The sequence below is a fragment of the Podarcis liolepis genome, assembly GCF_965112155.1.
Source record: "Podarcis liolepis genome assembly, chromosome: 14".
In the NCBI taxonomy this organism is placed as follows: domain Eukaryota; kingdom Metazoa; phylum Chordata; class Lepidosauria; order Squamata; family Lacertidae; genus Podarcis; species Podarcis liolepis.
This window is the reverse complement of record NC_139569.1, coordinates 13,636,384-13,663,405: the sequence shown is the minus strand read 5'-3', so window position 1 is coordinate 13,663,405 and position 27,022 is coordinate 13,636,384. Positions and strand designations below refer to the sequence as shown.

Sequence of the window (27,022 nt, the reverse complement as noted above, 5' to 3'; positions counted from 1 at the left end):
TATGGACACATGTGATGCATTTTATGATAAAGTATCAAAAAACCAAATGACATACATTAAACATGTCACCAAAACTGGGCACTATAAGCTAACATGAGAAATCAGTTATTAGCAATGGGAGTTCAGTTACTTGCAGCCCAACCAATAAAGGAAAAACTGGTTCATTTAATAAAGGCACTTAGACATGGAACAAAAGAAAAATTGCAACAAACCAAACTATAATGAATATCCAGAGAGAAATGCAAATAATTTAATTATTATCTATAATTCATTCATTCCTTACCAAAACCCATCTATAGTTAAGACTCCTCAAATAACACACTCATCACATAGTAATCCAAAGCAGTATAATGATACGTGCCCAGGATATTGGGTATTTACATTACCGGAAACGCGGTAACATAAATTTAAATGAAAGGAGATTGCACTTTCTTGCTCTTCCCGCAATGTATGCATGTTGTCATGGCCAGACACATCCAGTCTTAATTCAAATGAAGACAGCCACTCCTCCTTGCAGTGATGAGTGTCTAGGTCGGGGTCTAAATGCTTCACACTTGAGAGGTCCAATAGCAATACTTTTAAAAAACTACCAAAGTCAAAAATAGATTTGAATTCTGCTGCTTGGTAAACCTTTAAATGTCTCCAGATCTTCATTCTGTGTCATAGAGATTTTGTGTCATAGAGATCTTATGCACGGTAACTTGTATAATACACAGCTGAGAAACACATTGTAACATCATTCAGTGGTCTAAAGTTCACTGCAGAGATGTTAGATGTGGGATTTGCAACAATATGAAAAACAATGTAACTCTTATTCACACATTTGTCTTTTCAAGGTTTTTTTCTGTTAAAAAAGTTAAAAATATTTTGCCTGTAAGTGTTTTTATTTATATCTGCATGAATGTCAGTATGTGGCAGCTGAAACTTCTCCATTTATTGAAGTGTCAACATTGTATGGTACAAATGAGAAGTCACAGCCCATAAAGGCATTTATGATTCTGAGTATCTCCAGCCCGTTGATTCAATGTGCAGCAGCAACTGATCACAGTAGGCTGGAGAGCGATGTTTGCGCACAACTGCTTCAATTTCTTTTGCCAAGCTATCTGGATAGAGAACACCTCCTTCTTTCAAAATATCTGCAAAACACAAGTTTATATACAGTTACCAAAAACTTCCTACTGTTTGCCAAAAACACAGGAGCCTCCTTAGCTTAGAAAGCATGCATTTTTTTCAGAAACAATATGAAGCTGATCATACCAAATACAAATACAAAACTTTTAAAAGCACATGAACTTTAAGTATTTTCATTGTTTCTCCCTGTGTTGCAAAAACCCCCAAAATTCTCCTGGGGTTTTTTCAGGGAAAAAATGATGCCTCCATGGATTCCTGTTTGTTTTTATGCAGCTGGCACATTTAAGAGCCCCATATACACACCAATGCAAATTTGAATATTTTGTGCAAAGGAGCTGCTTCCTCCACTGAAATGGAGGAAAGTCTTGCTGTATTAATGCATTGGCGCACCTGCAAGAAGAGCTCAGTGTAATTTGAGCCTAAAGTTGCATGCTTCAGTCACAGACACAGTGCTTGGTAAAACCTGTAGTCAGTGTCAAGCAAGTTAAAATGACATTTTGCACAGGTCTTAATAAGATAAACAAATCATGTGGTGGTAGATTATGAAAGACAAAGATTGCAAGCTTGGAAAAATTATTTTCTCAACAACAGTAATAAAACCTTCCACAACAATTGGTGAAGCTACTCCTAACACAGACAAGTCAAACAAATAAAAAGGGACATTAGAGAGTTTAGTCTAGATCTACAAGGAAAGTGTAAACTCTTATTTTACAGAGTTCTTCTCACCTACCTCATTAGCCAAACTAAGGCATCCATGTGTACATTTATTCAGAAATTACTTCTCATGGGATTTAGTATAAGCAGGATTCATATATCTGTGCCTTTGGAAAGACAACCTCCTTCATCCCTTCCTCTCCAGTTCCTTCCAAGTCCCTTCCTTTGATAATTGCTGCCCTAGCAAGCACCTTACCTTCTCAAAGCTGACTACCTTTCACACAGAACATGATTTCCCACAAGCACTTAAGATACTTCACATTGCCAGAGCACTCTCCTCTACCCAGAAAGATCAAGCAACTCTCTCTCTTTTCTGACCCTCATTTGGTATCACAGGTACTACTGCCCCAGAAAATAGGTGCTTAATCCAACTTCTTAAAAAACATCAAAGCAACAACTCATTCAAGGCTTACCTAAGACAGCAGACTGGATATTCTGGTCAGGGTCATCCAGGTGAACCAACAGTTCTTGATACAGGAACTCAATGTTGGTTTTTAATAGGGCTTTCTTTTCGTCATTGTTTATACATTTGAACCAGCTGAGCAAGGCATTGGCAGCTGCTAGTCGGACCTCATGTGATGAATCATCCAAACGCTTTAGGAGTTCTGAAAAATGATACAACAGACCAAAAGTTTACTATATGGACACTATGCCATATTCATTAACAAATGGAAATTATGTTGCAAAGAGATGGGGGACTTATTTTGTTCCTAAAATTTACACTCTGCTGACTAGGATCTAGTCGTCTCTCTCTCTCTCTCTCTCTCTCTCTCTCTCTCACACACACACACACACACCAATTAAAAACATTCCATACAATAAAATTAACACAATAAAGCAACGTAAAAATGTCTTTATTTTCTTCAATTGACTTCCTGAATAAAAACAAAAAGGTAAGGAGATTCTATGCCAAGTATGGGAACCTGTTGTGCACCTCCAGGCTCTGTTAGACTCGCACCCTCAACTGCTGACCATGCTGCCTGTGGCTGATGAGAAACAGAGCTTAACAATATTTGAGGGGGCACAGGTTACCCAATTGCTCCTCTTCATACTGATCTGCCCTTCCCAGCAAAACCACAATTGTTGCCTATGGTTAGCAGATTACATTGCTCCCCCACCTTTCTTGGCTCAGTTATGTTCAAAAATATAGCCCAACAGAGTCATTGCTTTAAAAGGGCACCTTCACATGTGTGAACCACTTGTTTCTGTTCTCCATAAAAGTTTGCGCAGAGATCACGTTTTACACCATTTCAATCTGCAATGGTCAGCAGCTGCTTTTGCAGATGCAGCAGCACTTGCTCCGACTCTCATCAAACTGCAAGTGGCTCAGGGCATAGCCACACGTTGCAAAAACCTTGCTGGAGCTAATCCGCCCAGGCCTCCTATGGGAGAAACTATACAGGAACCCCACCTGTGCTACTTTCAGCTTCCCCAAAAGTAAGATGAGCTGTAAGAAATTAGCGTTCTTGTGTCAGCTGTCATTATGTAAATTTGAAATTAATTTTAACACTGTGGGTATTTACGTCATTTAAAAGAAACACACCATGTAAACTAGATGGGCAAACTGTGACATGGGTGGCACAAGTAGCAGAGGCTAAGAGGGCCTCTTCACACCTGTACATGCCTATGGGTCTGGTTATGGTAACCAGTCAGGTCCACTCCACTCAGACTGTCTTGCACTCTCCTGCTCCACAGTTTAGCAGGCTAGAAGGTAAAACATAAGAAGGTGCAGGAGGATGCACCTGTACCTGTGAACTTGAGGGGCACATTCTCAAACAAGAGAAGTCAGAAAGATTGGCCACCACTACCAATGGCTATCATACCTGGATAAATTTTGCTGAGTTCAAATTGTTTTATGCAGCCGTCTAGAAAAATGCTGATTATCCGACAAGACATTAAGCGTGTCATTTTGGAATCTTCTTCCAGTGTGGCAACTATTTTGGGCATCAGAATATCTTCAACTTTCAGCATCTGAAACCAAGGAAATGAGCCGCCAGCTTAAGAAAAGGGGACTGCATTTACAACCATTTCGATTTCTGTTATATTCACTGACGACTGCAGGACACAGGCAAATGCCAAGGACAGGGACAGATGCTAATAAAGTAAATCTCTTAAGAAAAGCATTGTTGTCTTGGCTCATTCACTGAGCAGATTTTTCCTTTAACCACCGTGAACAGCTCGACGTGTGGGGATTTGCTCCTGAAAGAAAACATGCATTCACATAGCTTGTTCCTGATATCTTTACCCTTTTGGCTTGTTCAATTAAATTAATGGCAGATATAATAAAAATGGCCAGGTGAAAATACGAACTGCCTGGCCCTAAGAGGAGGTTATGAAGAGTTTGGGTTTCCTATACAGAAACAGACACACACAGATAGAGAACTCATCAAACTATGATGTGGCAAACTGCTTTTGAAACTATCAAAAGCAGTTTGTGATATGGCATTGGCATCAGAGAAAGGTAGTGGGGGAAATCGCACTGGGCACATGCACACCAAACCCTCTGGATCCCAGCCATGTTCTCATGACCTTTTCATTTTCTGTGTATCTGCTGTTTCAGCTCCGTGGGGTACAGTAGAGTTCTCTAAAACCACAATACAAATATTTCAGGGGATTAGGCACATGCTTTGAAGGCTAGGGAAGCAATTCCAACGAACATATGACATGGCTGCCACCACCAGCACACTTCTGGAGTGAGAGATGAATGATTTAAAGTTAGCATTTCTTTAGTATTCCAGAAGATGGTGCTCATGTTCAAATTTAAGCTCTTAAACCAAGAGTCTTCAACCCAAGACGCACCTTAGCCCCATCTTGCAACCAATATACCCTCTACCCTTTAGCTTTTCAATTTCTAAAAAATCTTAAGGCAAAAGCAGAAAGAGGACCATGGCTATAGTACTGGTGTGACACATATTCTACTAGGGTGCAAACCATGCTCCACACTACACAGCCTGCTTTTGAGTAAAGTATGCAGAAGAACATTTGCATTCTAATAAATGCAAGGATGTGCATGTCTTGCATTCACCATAGAGGAATCTTCTGAGCTATCTTCCAAACTGTTTAGTCTCTCAGTCAAGTGAGTTTTATTGTCTTGGCCATAAGCAGCCACAATATCCAAATATAGACAAACAGTAAAAGTCAAACTACATTTGTAACAGACCACCCAAATCTCAAAAGAGAGAAAAATATGGATTGTTAGGGTTCGTGCACAAACTCTACATCAGAGATAGGGGCAGAGAATACTTAGTGTTACTCCTTTCCCAAGTTGTACGAAACCTTTGAACAGCCATTGCCTACTATTTCATCTGCCTCCTTTTTTGTTGCGTAGCAGCTTCTCATTCTCCAGATCTTCCACACAAACCTCTGTTACCATGTGTGGTTCCCAATTAATAACTCTCCTCGCACTTTGTTCAGTTCAGGGGTCTCCTCCATACCCTTTCATGCTCCTGTATCATGTTTCAATTTTATTCTGCTGCAGTGCAGTTAAGATATGTACCAGCTTGCAGAAACCATTTAGGACAAGGATCAAGTCAGTGCCAGATCACGCAAATGGCAAAAGAATATAAGGAAAGCTGATAAAAATTCTCTAGTCTAACATACTGCTTTCTTGGGTGGTCAAGCAGAAGTCTCCTGGGAGCCCACAAGAAGGGCCATAAGGCAATAGACTTCTGATGTTGCCTAACAGCAACTGATATTCAGCAGCATAGCTTCTCCAAAGTAGTTTGATTGAGCTATTTGGGCAATAGCTGCTGAATTTACCCCTTGAATTTGTCTAATCCTCTTTTAAAGCCCACTTTAAAAGAAACTGATCCAAGCGTTGGGCATTTTTTTTCTTTAAAAGCTATGGGCTGGATCCAGACTATGTTAGTGGCACCAAGTTCCCATTAAAATCAGTGTCATTTGTTAATTATTACTCACTTTTCAGATTCATTTCAATAGGACCTAGGGGTGACTAACTTATTCCAGCTCCAACCCTTTATTTTTATGATTTAGATAGCGTTGCTTAATATACGAATGCAAAGCTCCAATATTATAAAACCCAAGGCCACCTTTTAAAATTATTTCATCGATACTATTTGTGAAGCAGACAGACCTGTGAGGGTGGAAGAGGGGGAAAGGAATGACCCTGGAGGGGGACTTTGGAAGTCAGTGGGACACAGCAAGGCTCTAAATACAGGTAGCAATGCATTTAAAGTCACTCACTAAAGGATTTGAATAAAATTAAATATAAGGGCCAATCACTTGTCACTTAGCCCAGTGCCTTTGCTCTCTCATTTGACAGGATGCTGGAAGGTGCAAGCAGATTTACTTCTTACTGAGCAATTAGACAGAATATTGCCTGCATGTGACTTCCAGGCTAGAAATTTACATATTTTAAAATAAAGCCTTCGACAGTCAGCTCTCTAATAATACTTCCCCACCCCTGCAAATAGCTGCTGCCCTGTTTGCAAGTGAAGAGTTTCAGAATTTCTGCCTTTTTGATTGCAGATCCCTCCCCCGCCATCAAAAATATGTATGTTAGGAGTGACCTAATGAGAAAATGCTTGCTACCCAAGTATCAATTTTCAGGCTAAACCCATATTCTAAACTTGTCTTCATAGCCTGTATTTTGGCAAGAGCTTTGATTTATAGAAAGACAGAGATGATTTGCATTTCTGTATGACAATATTCAGAATATCAGGGGAGGAGGGGGACGTTTACCTCTTCTGGTGAAAGCAGTTCACTGTAAATAAGAGCCCAGAGGCATGATACAGCAGTCGTGCGGATGGCAGCTGCTGTTCTTCCAGCTTGCCACTGCAGATTAGGAGCCAGGATGTCTTTTATCAGGATCTCAAGGTAGTTACAAAACTGCCTGAAGCCAAGAACAAAGAGCAGCAAAATAAGAAGCTTTGTGTGAACGTGATGGAATGACTGGGAGGGTGAAAAAGCACATTTTCAGTCTTGAAAACAAGATAGCCAGAACAGGAAGAACGAAGCATGAAAAAGAAAAAGAATGAATCTAATATGATGACAGTGTATGTTAACAATACTTCATTACTCAGATTTCTTTTGAGGGAAAGTAAGTGGACTTTGTATAAACATTTCAGGAGGAGGAGAGGCAGAAATCTTTCTCAGCTTCAGGCTCTGTAAGGTATGTTCCTTGTCATCCCAACAGGCCCCTTAGTCTAGTGTCTCAGAAACAAACCACTCCAAGTTGACTTGAAGAGGCTTTTAATGTTTCTCTATATAATAAAAATGTAAGAATGTTGTTGTGTAGCCCACGTGCTGCATCACAATCCTGGATTTCCATGAAGTCAGGGCAGGGAAAGGGAGCAAAAGTGAAGATCGCTTGCACTACAGAGTCGCTATGGCTTGGGAGCAGCACTGAGAGGGGAAAGTAGTGTTTGTTTGTTTTTTACAAAAATGACAGAAGTTTAAGGAAAGCAAGGATGGAGGCACTCTGAGAGGCAATGGCAGAGGGGTTGGCGAATGCAGCATGCAAGACCACGGCCCCAGTATACAAGAAGTTACAATTGTTACAAATTCATCTTGTCAATCTCAAACAATGAACCAACCATGGAGCATTTACCTGTCTCAGAACTTAATCTCAAGCATCAACATTCCTCTGTGATACAGGCCAGAATCAGGAATAACTTTTCAGATATTCAGATATGTTTCTATGGCAGCAGAATGGGGACCTGCCATGTTTCTATGGCAGCAGATAAGGGCCAACCTATACTGGTCAATACCTTTGGTGTAGCACTTGGGGAACTTTGAAAGTATGAAAACGGCAAAAGCTTTTAATATTAAATGCTCATTTATGCAACCATACGCCTACGTGTTGACATCTTGCCTACCACCCAGTGGTCATGCTCAAGTGATGCGCTATGCATGATCAAATGTTGCATGTTCCTTGGCAAATACTGGAAAAGCATTTTTGCAGTGATGTGTAAAATGACTGATTATGCACATGGTACCGGCTGCATTACCCAAGGGTTGGGAGCCTACATGTGTAGCATTTTCAAGCAGCTACTGGCTACCAACAGTTATTAGTTGGCCCTCATAAGACAGATTTCCCAATCTTATGTATATTTTTCCCTCCAGCAGGTGGCATTTAAGAATTAGTAGTGAAGACAGCAAACAGCTCTAAGCTCAAATAAAAACCAACAGCTCAACATGCTTTCATCCCATTCTAACATTAGCTCTTTTTAAATGGCATTTAGATGTGCCTAGTTGAGCCAGAATGAGGATTCACATTCAAATGTGCATGCTACTGAAAACAATGCAATGCAGATGAATTGCAATTGACGTGGATACACAATCTAACGCATACTGGATTTCCACCAGCAAATAATATCTGCACAGGTCTCCCAAGCAGGATCGGGGCATTTACATCTTCAAATCAAAATCAACTCAAGGTCCAAATGGGCATGCAGAAATTGCTTGAAGTTAATGTGCACATCAGCTGCCAGGAGGGAAATGGTCAACTGTGTGTCTCATGGCAATATTCAGGTTTGTTTTTTGCATGTTACCAAGACTGCACAATACATTGATTGTATTGTGTTAGTTGTGTTTTATTTTGAGGTACAATGGCCCTGTGACTGTTGTGACAAAGGGCCAAATAAAAACACCTTAATTAAATTTTTCTATGGGCCACATTTAAAAAAAAATACATGCACATGACACAGCTGTGTAACATCCAGCCAGCTTGCCATTGGCAAAGAGCCACAATGCCCTACAATTTCTATAAACTCCAACAAACATGGTGGTCGTGTGACCATGCCTGAATGCACCTCTATTTTAAAAAATGTATCACTGATTGTATTATATTGTATTATTAAAAGCTATATAGCCGTTTCCTCCATCAAGTCATTTCAAAACAGTGTTTGGCTCCGAGGTGGTCTATGCTAAATGACCCCTAAGAACCTTCACGTTTTTGGTAATGGCTTCTTTTAATCCCTTAAATAAAATGTGTCAAAAACACAAAAGATGGGTTTTAGCAGAGCCACTTACTCACTGGCAAAGGAATGCTCTCTGTGAAGACGAATGCATTTAGAAATGTGTTATATTTAATATCTTTGAGGCAAAAGAGGAATAGCACTGCCAAATTGTTCGGAAAAATGAGATATCTGCTCAAGAGCTTTAACAAGGTACATTGCAACCTGTCAATTTGAACCATTCACACACACAGTTGCCAGAAAATAAAGTCTATTGCATGGTTAAAAGAAAGTGCACACTTGCTTATAAAGATGTGGTAGCTGTTCCAACATGGGAATGTGTCTGGCTTTTGCTCAAAATGAGACTTAAATTGCACCCTTCTCTTCCTATTGGGGACCTGAATTGCTCTCAATATTAGTAATTATCAATAAAGCACCATTACTGTGATTGTAACAGTGAAAACATGAAGAAATCATGCCCCTTCCCCCGAGAATGGCTTACCCATAATGCAAAAACACATGATTTCAATTTGCCTTTGTTAATGGATGAAGAGAACCCCCAGCAAAGGGAAAGACAGGCCTCAAGATAGTGCTTGAAAACAGCGAATCTTGGGGGATTTAAGCAGGATACTAGAATAAGAGACATGAAGCCTCTTTAACTCCACCCCACCCCCCAAGAAAGAAGTTGAAATGCAGCCTTCAAATAATACTTCATTTTTAAATTAAGCCCTCATAAAATAGATTGGCTCCGATAGCTATTCCTTTCATGCAGATCCTCTGAATTACTTTAAGAAAATGTTTCATGAAAACAAGGTTGCAAAGATAGCTTTTTTGCATAGAGGCACTGCAGTTACAATAACTTCAACATGGAAAATCAACAGGTGCAGCTTTTTCCTGTACGGAGACAGTAGTGAGTGTAACTATGCTTAATTATTTTTGCCTGTCCCACAGCTGTTGAAAGGACAGAACCACTGTCAATCCTACATAAAAATGCTGCTATATTTGGCTTATGGGATGTTCTTAAAGTAAGCAGTTTTGTTTTTGTTTCTAAATGTTCCGAAAGTACAGGTTCTACTTCAGAGAGGGGTAGGGAGACCATGACCATTTGTAATCCAGTTAATACAGCTTCTGTTTAAGATTTCCTAGCCTCCACTTTACCAGATTAACAACAGCCTTAGGGATTTTTCTATGTGTGCCTGAAGAAGTCCAATTTAAACTATTTTTGTCTTTGGGCCAGCTTGGTTACTAAGATTGATGTACAATCGCTGACATCATTTTATTCTGGAGTGTCTCAGAATTCCTCCTTCCCTTCTCCCGCCCACCCCCCCCCAAAAAAAAACCTCCACCTGAGGCTGCAGAATGTCAAGGGTTACAATGCAAAAAATGGCTGCTTGCCAGGAGATTAGGCAGGTGTTGGGACTTGCAGGCTGGCTCCAGTCCAAGCACTTGAAGATTCAGAGGATGTCCAATGCGTGGCATAAGGTTGGGAGTAGCAGAAGCAGCTTCTGAAAATGCCTCCTGCCTTTTCCCCAAAACCAACCCCACCCCTTTAATCCTTATCTACCTCAGGGGTTCCCCCTCATTTCCCCATCATACATTCAGCACATGTCTACATTTGCTGCCAGAAATAAATCAAATCTCACTATGCAATAATATTTCAACATGTTATTGCCATACATTGTGGGAATTCATAGATCAGGGGAGGGACAGCATTCTTCAGTCAAATTCACTCTACAGTACATATGCTTTCTACGATTTAAGCAAGTGTCTAGAGACACAAGGAAGGTCTCTTACTGGAAAATTCCCATCCAAGGACCTGTAAACTTAGGAAGTCCCTTTTCTACACAACAAGCTTCTAGGCATGCTTGATCATGAGTACAGTTCTAAAATCATAATGAAAGCTGGAGTTACTATGGGCATAATTGAAGATGTGTTTACAGTAAGCTTTGAATTGTGCCTTTGGGTTTTTCCATTTCTGGACTTGGCCTATTGGAACATCTTATATTGCTTTTATACAATTTGTGCGAGTGCGCTATAACAACTTCCTTTGACTGGGACTATATATGAGATAGATTGAGAATAGAAACATCTGAGAACAGGTGTTATATTATGAAGGAACCAAAGAATTGCAGAGTTGGAAGAGACCCTAAGGATCATCTAGTCAGCCCCCCTGCAATGCACGAACGTGCAGCTGTCCCATATGGGGATCAAACCTGCAACTTTGGCATTATCAACATCACACACTAGCCACATCACGCAGAGCACCAAACCACATGGCAATGCTAGAGTTCTCATGTCATGGTCAACCAGTTAAAAGTTTGTTGTGAATGCACAAATGGCACCCATTTCACTCCCCACCCCCACCCCCAATGCAAACCAGAGCAACAAACTTACCCTTGAGAATTGACCGTCTCATTTGGTTTCTGAAGCAACTGGGATAAAGTACTGAATAGTTTCAGACGCATCCTGGGATCTCTAGATGTCTGAAGACATGTTTTAAGAATGAGAATAAAATCCTGAAGAGCTTTGCCAATCATAGGGCCTAAAAAATAAAAGTGGAAACACTGTTTTGTACTAGCAGGAATTAGTAGTATAGTATACCTTGCATCTAAAGGCTTAGCACTGAAAACAAACAAAAGCTGTAAAATAAATTGAACTCTTCCCTCTTGAAATGGAAGAAAGCCAAAAAGAGCAAAAGACACTTTCTTTTGGATTTTGGAAAGACAAGGCCTGGGAAACATACATAAACTCCAGTGTGCCAGAATATTTGAACCTACTTCAAGCTGAGGTTGCAAACACCAGTCTGAAGCAAACCAAGGTTAGCATGAACATTGGTCCTGTTGCAATACTGCACCATGGAAAAATTTCAAAAGAAAAGATAGAGGGAAATATGCACAATCGAAGGGAGAAGGAAGCTCACAGCTGCTAGTGATCTCTTAATCATGGTTAAAAGGTGGGGGAGTCTGTATTTGCATTAAGCCTATGTTATCCCTATTACTTTAGAGGTTTCATTCCTTTTGGAATTAATTGTGTTCACCCATGATCGTTCACATTCATACCAACTCTGCTAAGTCCACATTACCTGAATGAGTGGCAATCACATCAAACTGTAGTAATTCTGGAGAGAAGCAGGTCCAACGCTCGTGAGTTAAGGATACCCATTCCATAAGTTGAGATATATGTTGTTGATAGAGGCCAACTGCACCCTCCAAGTGCTGCACCTGAGCCAATGAATCCATTGCCTCTTCTAACTGGGGGGGGGGGGGAGAGAGAGAGAGAGACAAAAAAAGTTTAGAAAGTGTTGGTTTTAACCAGCTCACTGTGTGAATCCTCACACAATGGGCTGTTAAAAACAACGATGCCTTGAAAACATTTATTTATTTTTAACCAGCTGACTAAAAAGAGTGTTTAGCTGTTTTTCCGATCATGCCACACATGAAATGGTCCTTTAAACAGCCACCTTTTCTAGTGATCAGTATGTCTGCCTTCAAGACACAACTGTTTTATTTTTTTAAATCTAACCTTCTGCAGCCCATTTATATGCTCTGCTATCTCATCTTGACTCTGGTGTGCCTAAATTGTTGTAACCTGCCTTGGGACCTGCTGACGAAGGGCAGGTAAGAAATATAATAGTAACAACAAAAGAAAATCCCATATCCAACTGCCTGCTTAATCACTCTGTCAATTCTTCTTAGATTGCTGCTCCAGCTCTGATCACTTCTTAAGATTCCTGTCCTCCCTTCTACTGCCACTTTGACTTCTTTCTTCCAGCTTCTTTAGATAGTCAGTTCCCCTGCAACAACCAGGACCTCTCTTCCCTGCACTAGTCCTGCACTGGGAACATTAAGCAAACGGACCACATCTGCCTGTCTCTGGGAGCCTTGGCTTCAGGCTGTAAAAGCAACTATACCTGGGGAGCACTGCTTGGATAATAAAGTATGCATCATCCATTCTCTCAAAAAAAAAGAAGGAAAAAAAAGAGAAAAGATGTTAAGCAGAAAGGTGAGGTTCTTAAGGTTCAATGAATGTACTGTTCACCAGGAAAAGGCTCAATTTTCTCAAAGGACATCTATTTGGATGCTATCAGCACTGAACACTTTCTTCAAACTTGTCTAGACAACCCATTTTTCTTCAAAATCACGTTGTTCAGGAATTTATTCTTTTAAAATACACCAAACAGCCCCCCCACACTGAAAAACGAGATTCCTGTGACTTTGTACAAGCGTCGTGACTCCATACCTCTAAGTATTCTTTCTAGCTTTTGTGTATAAATTAATGCAGAATTAAGGTGTATTACATTTACAGTTTTGAAACCAACTTTCAAAATTATGACTTTTTTGGAAGTTGCTTGTCAGTGACAAGGGCCATAAATACCAGCTGAGATTATCATGCCTAGAGCAACAGTACAGGAAGTAAAACAGTCATTATGAAGAAGTAAGTGAAGAAGTAAATGAAGAAGCAAGTCTGGCAACAAAGCTTGCTTGGGCCACCAAAGAGCTACTATAAAAAGATGGCCACCTGATTTATTTGGCATCCGACTTGGGAAGAAAGTGATTTATGGTTCGGAGATAGCCATCAGGAGGAAAAAAGGCCAGCCTTTATCAAAGGCATCTTGGGCTGTTGCCTCCGATTTTAAATAATGACTGAAACATTTTTAAACTTAGGATGGGTGTGGAGGTGAAAAGGGCAGCTACTGAAAAGACATTGCTGTATCCTTTGACTAAGTACAGAAAGAAAACTTTAAAAAAAACCATATTCTGAGTTATCACAATTGGCACAAAAAAGACTAGTATCATTAGCAGCTGATTTCTTTACGGTTTTGAGAGAATGCATAACCTTAGGCTGAAGAATACCCAATGTATTCCCTGTACAAAGTATATTTTGGGTTTGCTCTTTGCAGGTTTGTGGTTGCTCCCCCCCCCCCTTCTTATTTTTTAGCTAAGATAACCCCTTCTGCAGCATCTGCAAAAAAACCACACGCTTGGGTCTTTTTTCCACAATGCTAGCTCCAAGAGATTAAAACAAATCCACCCTTTGAGACCACTTCTTTATGGATAATCTTTTCCCTTCGGGGAAGTTCCAAATAAAGGTTTTATAATGAAGCTCAGATAGTACTCTGAAATCCTGCCGTGAAACATGGTACACTGCGTAATTAGTGAGGGTAATTAAAAAGGTCTTGGTTTTCAGCTTTTTGTCTGGCGGCTTATAGGAACGGACACAGCTTGGTGATGGAGCACACGATTCGAATGCAGAACGTTCCCCAATTCAATCCCTGAAACCTCCACTACAAGGATTTTAGGTAGCCAGTTTGGGAAAGGCCCTGCTGAGGATCTTGGAGAGCTGCCATTAGTTAGACAAAACCAAATTGTACCACCGATAGAATTTGGTGTAAGGCAGCTCTGCTTTTTGTTATATCATCACTTGGGGACACTATAAAGCTTTATGGGCTAAAGCAGGGAAGCCTATAGACCCTTCCAAATGGTGCTGGTGTGTAACTCCTGTCATTCATGACCATTCGCTATGCTGGTAGGTGCTGATGGTAGGTAGAATCCAACAACACCTGGATGACGACTGGTTCAACGTCCTGAGGATAAAGGGCCAGCTTTGGCAGGCCAAATATGGTGCACAGGCTTAACTATCCTGACTCCGTGCTTAGTACATTTTCAGGCAGTAATTTTTATTTTTCTATTAGTCTTTGCTGCTCAATTGCGAGAGTCTGAAGATGCCACACGTAGAAAGAACCAGTAAGTTCAATGGCATCTGACTTAAGGAACCAAACAAAATCAAAACACAGGACCATACAGCAGTGGTTCTGTCAAGGTTACCTTCACATGCAAGGGTCCAGAAGTTGGGATTGCTGTTATCGTTACCAAAACCTTTGTTAGCTGAAGGCTTACTTCTTTACAGTCCTCTTGGCATACATCAATGAGCGCTTCCACACAGCAAAGCAGCTGCTCCATGTAAAAGACCTACCAAATACAAACAGAAAGGAAATGCTTCCACAAGGCAATTGTTGACGTTCTCGCGTTGCTCCGCAGTAAGTCACATGGCCATATCCATGCTGTTTCATGGTGGTCATGAAAGCCTGTTTTCTCCCATAGTTACCACTTTGCTAATCACTGTGGCCAATGGCCATGTACACACAACAGGAAACAATCATTATGTGAAAAGGACCTAGGGGTCTTAGTGGACCGCAAGGTTAACATGAACCGTGAGTGTGATGCAGCAGCAAAAAAAAGCTAATGCTATTCTAGGCTGCATCAACACAAGTATAGTTTCCCAATCATGGGAAGTAACAGTCATGCTCTGTTCTGCCTTGGTCAGACCACACCTGAAGTACTGTCTGCAGTTCTGGATGCCACAATTTCAGAAAGATATTGATAAGCTGAACATGTGCAAGGGAGGGCAACCAAGATGATCAAGGGTCTGGAAACCAAGCCTTATGAGGAACGGTTGAAGGAGCTGGGTATGTTTAGCCTGGGAAAGAGGAGGCTGGGAGGAGATATGATAGCCATCTTCAGGTATCTAAAGGGCTGTCACATGAAAGAGGGAACCAGTTTGCTTTCTCCTGCTCCAGAGGCTAGGATTCAAGTTACAAGTTCCTCCTAAACGTCAGGAATAACTTTCAGACAGTAAGAGCTCTTTGACAGTGCAACAAATTCCCTCAGGATGTTGTGGACTCTCCTTCATTGGAGGTTTTTAAGTAGAGGTTGGATGGCCATCTGTCATGGATGCTTTAGCTGAGATTGGACTGGGGTTGGACTAGATGACCCTAGGGGTCCCTTCCAACTTGATGATTCTGATTACTGTTACCAAAGCTGCCCTAAAAATGGTTGCGGATGAAGGGCGGTATGTAATGGAATGGAATGCAATGCAATGCATCAAGCCTAAGGAACTATCTGAGACAAGACTTCAAAGACTTACAGGATCTGGATACTGTCTATAATTGCAGCTTATTTTGCATTCTCCTTACCTCTTCAGACCGCTGTCTTATTTCAGGGCAGTCCAGTGTGCTGGCAAGGTCCACCAAATGAGGCTGCAAGACTTTCCTTGGCGAACCCCTTATAACTGCTGCTAGAACCATGAGGTAGGATGGCATAGGCACTTTTTTGAGGTCAGACGTGATTAACTTCAGAGATACCGCTGGGCTGACAAAGGCGCCAATCAGCTCTGCTGCATTCACACACTATGAAAGGGAACACAACCACGTTGCCCAGATTATGAGGGGCAAAGGACCAAACAAATTCAACGTGGCCATTTTAAAAACAAAAACCGAGGGCACCAGCTTGCTTGCCTTTGCTCATTTTAAAAAAATGCTTCAGAAATTGCCTTGTAGGCCTTTCCACTCTTTCACTCATAATTTTATGGATGACAAAGTTTTCTTGACATGTATCAAAAAAGCTCAAAACGAGTGTTCAGATGCCTTCTTTCAGCACCAACCACTCAAACAGGCATCATGCCAAATAGCATATTGATGGCTTACAAACCTACTTTAAGCGATGCTTTCACATTCTGGTGTACTGGCTAGTAACAAACCATGATCTGTCAATTCAGATACCATGCCAAACCATAGTAAGCTTCCTTAACCATGGTTTGGAGTGTTGCCTCAAATTGAGCCCAACTTTTTACTTTTTAGCAGGGAAGAATGGCAAGTCCTAAGAACGAAAGAAGAAGCCTACTAGATCAGACCAGAACCCCAACCAGCTGGAATATTGTCTCCCCACAGAGGCCAAAGTGATGCCTTGGGGAAGCCCTTGGGCAGGACACAAAAAGAGTTGCCTTTTCTTGTTGCTTCTCCTAGCAATTGATACTGACAGACATATTGCCTCTGAATCCCAGAGGTTCAATATATCCATCATGACTAGCAGCCATTGATACAACTTTTTCTCCATGCCATTCCTGCACACACGAGCTTTGGATCACTACAAATGAGTAGCCATTCAAATCCAATTCAATTATTAATTTTTCAGAAATCGACAAAAATGCAATATTCTCTTCATCAACATTATCATTTGTAGTTTTGCTTGCAGGTTTTACTAACATTATGAAATGGGAAAGAAGATCCTTAAGCATTATTTTTACCCATAGGAGTGTCTTTTTTACTGTTCACATGCTGTGCTGCTAAATAAGCATGCAAGCTTTCTTAAGGTTGGGTTTTAAATGGCACCTATTGCAAATAATAAAGTGGATTAATTATTGCTTCCACAAAGACAAAGGAAAACAGCAGGAAGGAAGCCTAAACTTGCCATGTCTGAACACCGATTAAAGGTATCACATGGAACACACATACTTTAATATAGTGGGAGGATTATGCAGCAGAAAGAGGGAGAAAAAGATAACGTGAAATTAACTAGAAAGGGCATGAACTGCACATAGTTTTAAAATGGAATTTATCCCCCCAAGCATTTACACTTTAATCTCCTGCTTATGATTTTTAAGAGGCTGTTAATGCTTCACTTGGCCAGCACCACAGGTGATACTTTGAACAATCTCACCATTGATCTGTATAAGCGAAGAGATATACATTTAGTTTAAGAGTGCCTGTATAAGTTTTCCTATCTGCCCTGATCTAGCAAGGATGATCCACAAGTGGATTGCCTTCCTGGACTGTCTCCCACACATTCAAAAAAATTGCATAGCATGCAGGAAGAAAAACATCTAGGACTTGGTTGTGCTAGGTTTACTATGGTTAACAACCATGGAGCACAGTTATGTGTGGTGAAAAGGTCTCTGCAGAGAATTTACTAAAATGGAAAAACAAAAAGAAACCGTTTCCAGAAAATTTCCAGCTGGATTTCTCCATGGAATTTTTTTTTTCACTTTTATGATTCATATCATAAAAACAAATCAATAACTAAACGAATGGACACAATCAAATCAAATTTGAATGGATATAGTATTAGTCAAATCTAAAATAAAAATTATAATAATTAACTTCTTTTCCTAGGAAACAAATATATTTATGCACTGCAGCATTTCAGGAATGCTAAAATTAGTATAAACAGTCCTGTCCTCTCCTCTCATAATCTAAACAATGCAAGGGAAATCTGTGCTACTGAGTTATCTCTTAAAATATTTACAAATGTTCCAAGAAACAAATGTTCCAATAAATGTTCCAAGTAAAGCTTTGAATTTGTTTGAACCTAACATTTAAACCACACACAGTTATTTAGCTATTAGGAAAACTTTTAGAATATTTATGAAGTGTGTAACATTAAGCCAACTTTTTAGTTTTACCAAAGACAAGTCCGTTAACATGCTAAACCAGGTCTCTGTCAGCCCAGAGGAGCAGAAATCTTTCTGGAAACAGTGTTTCACAAAGGGGGTGAATTTGAAATTTGCAGACTTACATTCCTAGTCACATTACTTTCCTCATCTGAGCACACCCGGTATAGAGTTCTAAGGAGGAGTTCCATGTGCTGTGTGATGTGGTCCTCTACATGTTGCAATAATATAACCAGAAGCTGTGACGCCTTTATTCTGGTGCCCTCAACCCAGTCAGTTATATCATGGCAGAGACCAGGAAGTATTTTGAAGATGTTTCTGATCACCAGCTCCCGACATCCCAGATCTGGACGAGTCACTAGAGTGAAATAAAAAATTAAAGAAAAAAGAGAGAGAGAGAATTCAGGGTTAGGGAAAGGCCTGTGAAACAGCTGTATGTTTTTAAGTTCTTGAGTCACAACAGGTATGCCTACAATGGAACTAGAGTACGCAAGCTATACCCAAAGCACTAAGCACATTTTGTTTGCGAATGCATCAAAAGGAAATGAAATACGGTAATCTCACAAAAAGAAAGGGTAAGCTCACATAGGTGGTGATGTTACCAAACCTTCTACCTGCACACCCAACTATTTGCATGGACAAAGTAGTATTGGAAAGTGGTGGTACATAAAAAAGAGATGACCTGCGACTGCCGTGACCACAGCAGCCCTATTTGGACCAGTCATGATAAAAGGTATCACAGAAAGGGCACCTAAAAAAGTACACATGAACCTCCAGTTTATATGCAGCCTTCTGCATACATGTGGAAAAATATGAACCTTAGCCAGCACCCTTATATATGTAAATAGGTCTACAAATATCCCATAATGTGATTTTTTTAAATGCTCCAGATGCACCTTATCGCTCACTTTTCTGACATTTTCCATTGCAAAACCCTGAAAAGGATCTCTCCAATGTCCTATCCCCTCCCCCATCCTCCAAAACTGCTCTGGTGTTTGATTCAGAAACCTCAGAATATGGCTTTATTCTTTCTCAGGATGTTACTGTTGTTGCTCTTTTCCAACATTGCCAGTACCTCAGAATATGGCTTTATTCTTTCTCAGGATGTTACTGTTGTTGCTCTTTTCCAACATTGCCAGTACGATTTTTAAAACCTTTTCCTGATATCCGTCTGTTTTGTAGGATGTAGAGTTTGAATTACCTTTGCTGACAGAGCTAACAAGTCAGCTCTATCGAAACAGCCTGCGATTTGGCTGGACACTCTTGATGGGTGGACATAACATTCTTTTGGCAGTCTGGCATGAACTGTGAACAGCAGCTATAGGCAATTCAAGACTAATGAGGTGTCATTCACTATCCAGATGTAAAAGACACAAGCATGGCCCTAAGAAATGGGCAATGGGATACTTTATTTCTTATAATACAAACTGCTACAGCCCAGCACTCCATTCAAACATTAAGATCCTCTTCAGAGGTTGAGTATCCCACCTTCAGAGGAGAGGTGGATGGCAACCAGAGACAGGGCCTTATTTGGTGGTAGCACCAATGCTCATGCAGTTTCCCCTCCTGACTGAATGATCCGTCCAGCACTTCCCTTTTAAATTTTTAGATACCATGTCCTTTTTAATCTGCCCAAGCTTTTAAGAAACAACACTTTGTTATCTGATCTGCAGAGAACTCTTACATAGGCCATTTTATTTATTTCAGGGTATTTTCTCAATTATTTATTTTTATTGCTTGATGCTTGCTTCTATGTTTTTCAGTTTTGCAGCTTTGAGTTTTTAAATGAACTGTATTTCAAAAGGTCTTCTCGTTTTTTATTAGTATGTATTGTGCACCACTTTGAACATTTTATTTTTTTAAAAAAGAAAACACAGAGGTGCAGTTCTGAAATAAAGATAAATGAAGACAATGCTAATAGGAGGAGGGTTGTTGGTAAAATGGAATTGACTGAAGGAGCAGACTCTCACAAAAGAAAGCCCTCAAGCATACTGCAGTTTTGCATGAGGCCCTCTACTTGTGTGGCTGTACAAATAATAAAAAACCCCTGATGTAAAACTTAAACAGGATGCAGAACACAGAAGTGTTTGTGAAGCACCTACTTAAAGGGAAGGATCTTCAAAGGCACTCTGAACTAAGGCTTCTTTTTGTCATGGAAGAGAGCATTTGGATTATGGAAATTGACAGCAGAAAAACAAAGAGGTCAAATTCAGAAATCCTGCCTGAGAAGACAAAGATAGAGAGTGGCATCCCATTTGACCAGAGGCATCTCCCCCCACCACCCCCACCCCAATGATTTTTGACTGGTCCTTTTCAACAGTTCCCTTCATTTCTGATGCACAAATGCAGCTATTTCATCCGCATATCTCACTCCTGTCAAAGGCTTCTCCGCTGCCCCCTACCTTTTCCTAACCTGTCTGCACCCCTATCCTAAGGCAATGCTTTCTTCTCCTTCTCAGTGGAAAGTCGCCCTATTGTCAGGATGGCTTTCAGTTCCTTCTTTGCTTTTCACCCTGACCTGCAATCTCTGTCAACGGGAGATCAAAGCACACTGAGGCAGAGGTGTCAGGTTCATTAGCTTGCAGCTAGAAAAACTGGGGTTAGAGAGAAAAATTCAGGGGCAGGGGGAGGAAGGAAATGGGTGGTCTGCATTTTGGAGGTTCTTCAGAAACCATTTACCTAGAGAGAGAAGCAGATACTGAAATGTACCTGTTACATGGATGTTGGAGATTAAACTTGGTGCCTTGGAACCTAATATGTTTGTAATGTTTATAATGTGTTGGCACTGGCATGATTAGACTGTACGTCTTGCCTTGATCTAACTAACACTGTGATGTGTACATAAACCCCTATCTTGTAACCCCTGCATAAATGGGGAGCTGCCTGTACTTTATGTAACTTGGTAAAGGGATTTGTTCTTGTATTTATTTATTTTTTGGGAATTTTCAAATCAATTGTGCTTTACAACTTGAATAAAAAAGGGAAAAGGTGCCATAAACTGTGCCAAATATTTCCCCAACAGGTTGTTTACAGAAAACACCAAAATAAACTTTAGTGAATTTCACCAGGTCCAGGAGTTCTGAAAATGCCCCAAATGTAAAATGAGGAAGCATTTGCTACTACCATTGAAGACGTCTGTTAAACGTGTTAAATAATCAGGAGTCAGCCTGTAGCACAGGCACCACATGTTGCACAAGCTGCAGTCATTTGGGGCAAAGGTAGAAGACCTGTAGCCCTGGCTATTCATATATTCCTGCCTTGGTGTCCCAGGTGTGTTAGCCCCCAGCTCAATAAACTAAAATTACACCAGAGCACAGAAACCTCTCATGTACTGCATAAAAGCAGCAATTTCTCATACTTTGGCCTCATCTTACATCACAAAAGGCTTGCCAAAAAGACGGGCCACTGTTAAAGTTGTCAGGTAAGCCAGGTAAGAGCTTGTCTCGTACAATTCTTTAGTAAAGGGAGAGAGAACAAGAACCATTCCACAAACCTGTTTTGAACTTCTTAAAAGATATACTGAAAAATTATCAGGTCAGTTGTCTAAAAAGGTCCATAAATCTTTCCACAGGAGATGCAATTACAAGATGTTAGAAGGCACAATGCATGAAAAATCTCAGCTCAGCTAGGCAGTTGGGGGTTTGCCCAACCTTGTGATCTACACTTGTTTTGCAAAGAACATTGTCTCACACAGATCCTTTAATGCTTGTTATTACTCACCAGCTATCTCTGCTGCATAACAATTTATCCTCTAGCACCCGCTTGGCTGTTATGCCTCAAATTATTACAGTAGTCTTACCAAAGCTACTAAGTACTCTAAGTATCATCACATGACCCCTAACTACAAAGAGATTATCTAATAGACAAACATTTTGTTTTTTATAATATTTCAAATTTTAAAAGAACACGTTAAATTTCCAAATATTTCAAAACGTTTGCATTTTACTTTCTCATTAAGAGATGCTTTGTACCTGCCTTATCAAATAGCTGCTCATTACAGGCTTGTGGAGATAATAACGGGACAAGAAATTTGCACCCTGAACATTTTTTCATTATACTCACATCCTGGAGGATAATAAGGTGGCACAACATAGAAGTCAAGTTTATCTTTAATATCGTTCTCGTTTTCTTTTTCCCATTGAGAGCCTACTTTCTTCCAATAAGTTAGAGCCAGTTCCCTAAGTGTAAAACAAAGGCATCAAAAACACACGTTATATATAACATACACAAAGAAGTTTAACAAGTGTGTCACTTAAAAACAACGAAATCCCTTTTCAGCAAATCTGAAAGTGTTGGGTTTTTTTTAATAAAAAAAAATCACACTCTGAGGCAATCTCCACAGCTGCATATCTAAAGTCCCTGGAATTTGGTACATGTGCCAGTCACTGAATGTAGCCTCAAAGGACAATCTGCATGTGTGAATGAGCCATCACAGATTCCTCAGAATAGACTGACCTTTCATATTGCGTATTTCAACTCAAAGGACATACTTTTCAGTGCAAAGGTAAAAAAAAAAGAAAGCATTCAGCTGAGAGTCATCAAGTAATGAGAGATCCTTAGGTACTTGGATGTGTTTTCATTTGGCTGATGCTTGAGACACAGAAGGAAAGCAAGTATTCTGAGCCTTGGGTCAGCAGATCTCTTTTGCGTACAGCAGTAAATGTTACTTTCTGACTGGAAGCCTTTGTGCATACAGCTTCCACCTTCATTCATTTCAATGCACATACATTAGTGATGGATGAACACACCATTTCAGTTGTAGAGCTAGACAGCATGGTCCCACTCTCTATTTTAATACATGAGCTGCAACATCCAAATAGAGCATAAATTATATAAACTGGATTCCCAGTTCTACTTACTTGTTTTCATGTATTTCGTCAGTAAGGCCACTGAGTAACAGAGGAATTAACTTGTGAAAATAAGAGTATCTATCCCGCAGGTGCAGTAGCCACTCTCCAGTGACACTGGTAACAGCCTCTCTAACCTAGAAATATTTAAAAGCAATGTATGACACATTTACATCCATCAAATATAAAAACAGATCATTGTACTACTTTTTTTAAAAAAAACAACAACCCATAACTCTTGCAGCCTGAGGTTTTGGTTAAACTTCTTTTAAAAATTCAGATTCAGCTTTCTTCATACATCCCTGCAAGTTCTTTGAGATGGAGGGGGAGGGGTTTGTTTGTTATTATGTTATGTGTTTTTGTGGTTTTATACTGTAAACCACCCTGTGATCTTTGAATGAAGGGTGGTATATAAATTAAATAAATAAATAAGAAATAAAAAGAAATATAACCCAGGCAGGCTTTTACTTTATCCTTCATCATAACACGCAAACTGGTGTTCCATAAATTTAGTTTTAAAAGCCTCGTTTCAAACAGGAAAATCTTAAAACAGTCTTGGAAATCTGACAGGAAAAAACTAAAGAGAAAAACTGTTTCAAGATTGCAGTGCTAAAATTAAATATTAAATATGGTCTCTCACATGTATCTTCAAGAAATAACTGCTTGGATTACAATTTAGCCAGAACCAAGTTACCTGTGGGATCTCATCAAAACACCGCTGGGCTAGGTGAGAAAGCACATCGTCCAGAGACTTCACATTGCCATACTGAATCACTGCTCCTGTAGCCTGAATGACAGCAACACGTACTCTATAGTGTTGATGGGAAATTGCTTGCATTAAGGGATTGATCAAACTTTCTGACTGCATGTGAAAGGTATCTGGCAGAGGAAAATAAAGAAAAATTATGTTACTCCTGGTGAAGCAGTGTAGTTAGGTGTGTGCACTGTTTTATAATAGCACACAGAATGCTGAGCAAAGACTTGGACACTAGCAATATACACCCTCCAATGAATTTGTAATGGTGCTGTGGAATGGTAGAACAGCAATCTTAATTTTACTGAAAGATTTCATTTCAGCTGCCTTTTTTTGTATTTTCTGCAGGGGGCAGCGGAAATAGGTCACAGAAAGGCCAAAGTGGGGCCAAGGTGAGATTTATCACACATTTTTGAAAGGAAACTATTTCACATTAGCGTTCTTGTCTTAAACATGTTTCTTATGAATAAATGTTGTTGATTTATTTAAATGATGTTTTAACATTCAAGTAAGCATAGATGAGTGCATTATTTTAATTTCCAGTTTATATGTGCAAATTGCCTTCAGATAGGGTCTAGCATACTGGTTTAGACATGGGGGGGCAGATTATGTCTCTTGGGGGTGACTGCCCATCCTCTTCTGACACCACCTATGACTTGGCTTCTTCAGTCTGCTGCTCTTAACAGCCTGAGTTGCTTTTGTCTTTAAGTTTTCACTTCTCCTGTGGTCTTTTAGTAAGATGTAGTTGCCTTATATACAGAAGCAGTCCTCTAGCTCAGTATTATTTGCCACACCCAGGGTCACTAGCATATGCCCACAGAGGCCTTCTATGGCGCTCACAGGGTCCTCCCCACCCCTGGGACACATATACAAAATTAGGTTTGGTACCAGATTTTAGTTGTAGGTGTGTACTTGGTTCCAAGGTGCCCATGTGGTGCCCACAGGAGTTTCTCGTTTTCAAATGTGTCCCCCTTAGTTGAGAACCCCTGGCCTGCACTGACTGGCAGCAATTCTCCAGGGTTCTAGGCTGGGTTCCCAGCCCTACCAGGAGATACCAGGGGTTGAACCTGGGACCTCCTACATGCAACGCAGATGCTCTACCACGGAGCTGAGGCCTTTCCCCAAGTGCAAATGTGGGTAGGGGGATCACATCCACACCATATTAATTTAAAGCACATGGCTTCCCTGAAATAGAACTACAATTCCCAGTACCCTGAACAAACCAGAGTTCCCAGGATTCTTTTCGGGGGAGAAGCCATGTGCTTGAAACATATGGCATGGATGTGGCCAAAAACAGGGCTCCTGTTCCATCTCCACTATAAGTGGCATTATGCCTCTGAACACCATTCGCTGGGATCACTGGTGAGCAGAGTACTACTGCCACTGTGAGAAGAGGATGCTGGATCAGATGGGCCCCTGGGCCTAATCCAGGAGACTCATTTTCTTATGCAACTTCATTTGTCCTAAGAGAAGGAACAGTGATGTGTAGGGCTTCCCTCATGCTTGATCTGGAAGCTGCAATTAGTCTAGAATGCTGCAGCAGGAGTAAGGAGTAAGGCCTTGTCAGCATGTAACACCTACGCTCAGAGATCTGCACTGGTTGCCGATTTGCTGCTGGGCCAAGTTCAAGGTGTTACTATCAGTAGATGAAGCCCCTATCAACTTGTGACCAGTTTACCTACAAGATCGCCTTACCCCGCATGTGCCCATTTGACTGCTTTGATTGGCACAACCGGCACTTTCACAGGTGTCATATAATACCTGCACTACAAATTCAAACACTTTGTGTGGCAGCGCCTGCACTTGGGAACACCTTGCCTATGGAGATCAAGCAGGTCTTGCCTTCACCACACTCTTTTTCGGCACCTGCTTTAAACATTCCTGTTGCAGCCGCACGTACCTGGATACTTAGAAAGTTGAGGTAATTTCAATCTATTTTAGCCAGTTAACTTTTGCATGTTTTAAGGAAGAGTTGAGGTTTCTTATTTCTTGATTTTACGGTTTTACCTTTTGGTAAACCGCTTTGAGATTTATTTTAAATGAAACAGGATAGCTCAGTCAGTAGACCACGAGACTTTTCATATCAGGGTCTTGAGTTTGGAGTCCCACGTTGGGTGAAAGATTCCTGCATGGTAGGGGTTGGATGTACAATCCCCCCATGGCCCCTCCCAACTCTACAAATCTGTGATTCTGTGAATGAATTTGCGCTGTGGTCTAAACCACGGAGCCTCTTGGGCTTGCCGATCAGAAGGTCGGTGGTTCAAATCCGTATGACGAGTTGAGCTCCCGTTGCTCTGTCCCAGCTCCTGCCAACCTAGCACTTCGAAAGCACGCCAGTGCAAGTAGATAAATAGGTACTGCTGCGGCGGGAAGGTAAACATCATTTCCTTGCGCTTTGGTTTCACGTCACGGTGTCCCGCTGCACCAGAAGCAGTTTAGTCATGCTGGTCGCATGACTCGGAAAGCTGTCTTGGGACAAACGCCAGCTCCCTCGGCCTAAAAGCGAGATGAGCGCCGCAACCCCATAGTCGCTTTTGACTGGACTTAACCGTCCAGGGGTTCTTTACCTTTTTTCTTTACCTATAGCAACCCAACTCCAGCTGGGGGGGAACAAACACCTTTTCTCCACTGTTCTTCAAAGTGCCCTGGCCCCCTTTCCTCCCCCCCCCCTAGCCAGGCTTCTTCTCTGCACCCTCCCCACCCGCCAGTCCACCAGGCAGCCCCTTCCTCAACCCCACACGCATCTCCCCCCTGCGCGCACCTGGCATGGCCTTGGCGCAGGCGGCGGCTCCCGCGCAGCCCTCTCGCTTGGCCTGCGGATACGGGTCGAGGAGGGCGCTGCGCAGGGCGCGCACCAGCTCGGGCAGGTAAGGCGCCAGGGCGTCTCCCCGGCACGCCTGCAGCAGGAGGCTGAGCAGCTGCAGGAGGCCCAGGCGCAGCTCCTCGCACGGCTCGCCTTCGCCCGGCGGGAGGCCCAGGCGCTGCGTCAGCGCCGGCACCAGGAAGGGCAGCGCCTGCTCCGGCCGGCTGCCCTGGCTCACGCCGTGGCGGGTCAGCTCCAGCGCCAGCTCCCGGCAGCGCTCGGCCGGGTCGGCCACCAGGCAGCGCGCCAGAGGCCGGAGCATCTCCTTGGCGAACACCTCCTGGAGCACCGGCGGCGGCAGCTGCCGCTCCAGGACCGCCGCGCGGAGGCCTGCCAGCGCCTGCAAGCGGGACTGCCGGGACCCGTCCTGCAGGCGGTCGAGGTGCCGGGACACCGCTTGGCTGACCTCGGTCACCCGAGGGTGGTGGTCTCCGATGGCCCCTGGCTCGTCAGCCATGCTGCCGCGTGCCCGTTGCTAAGGGAAGGCGGCGGCTAGGCCCGTTGCTAAGGGCCCCGACGCGGCTTCGCGGCCGCCGGCGGGGTTTGTTTACGGCGCCCGGCGACGTGCTTT

General features: G+C 41.7%; 1 protein-coding gene across 1 annotated transcript; it reads right to left on the bottom strand.

Moving 5' to 3' along the window:
* DNAAF5 (dynein axonemal assembly factor 5) lies at positions 1-27,022 on the bottom strand. Its single transcript, XM_083474281.1, has 13 exons — positions 26,350-27,022; positions 23,529-23,713; positions 22,847-22,971; positions 22,050-22,165; positions 18,113-18,345; positions 15,736-15,948; positions 14,588-14,731; positions 11,845-12,013; positions 11,157-11,304; positions 6,547-6,697; positions 3,669-3,816; positions 2,259-2,450; positions 1-1,136 (listed from the first exon to the last, which is right to left on the bottom strand). Exons 1-13 carry the CDS (start codon positions 26,906-26,908, stop codon positions 991-993), a joined length of 2,529 nt encoding a protein of 842 aa, XP_083330407.1. The 5' UTR covers positions 26,909-27,022; the 3' UTR covers positions 1-990.

Coding starts and splice junctions, on each gene's coding strand:
- DNAAF5 (XM_083474281.1), bottom strand. CDS start 26,908: ATGGCTGACGAGCCAGGGGCCATCGGAGACCACCACCCTCGGGTGACC. Junction 23,714..26,349: donor CTGCGCCAAGGCCATGCCAG/GTGCGCGCAGGG, acceptor TTCCTCTGCCAG/ATACCTTTCACATGCAGTCA. Junction 11,305..11,844: donor TGTGATTGCCACTCATTCAG/GTAATGTGGACT, acceptor TTTATTTTTTAG/GCCCTATGATTGGCAAAGCT.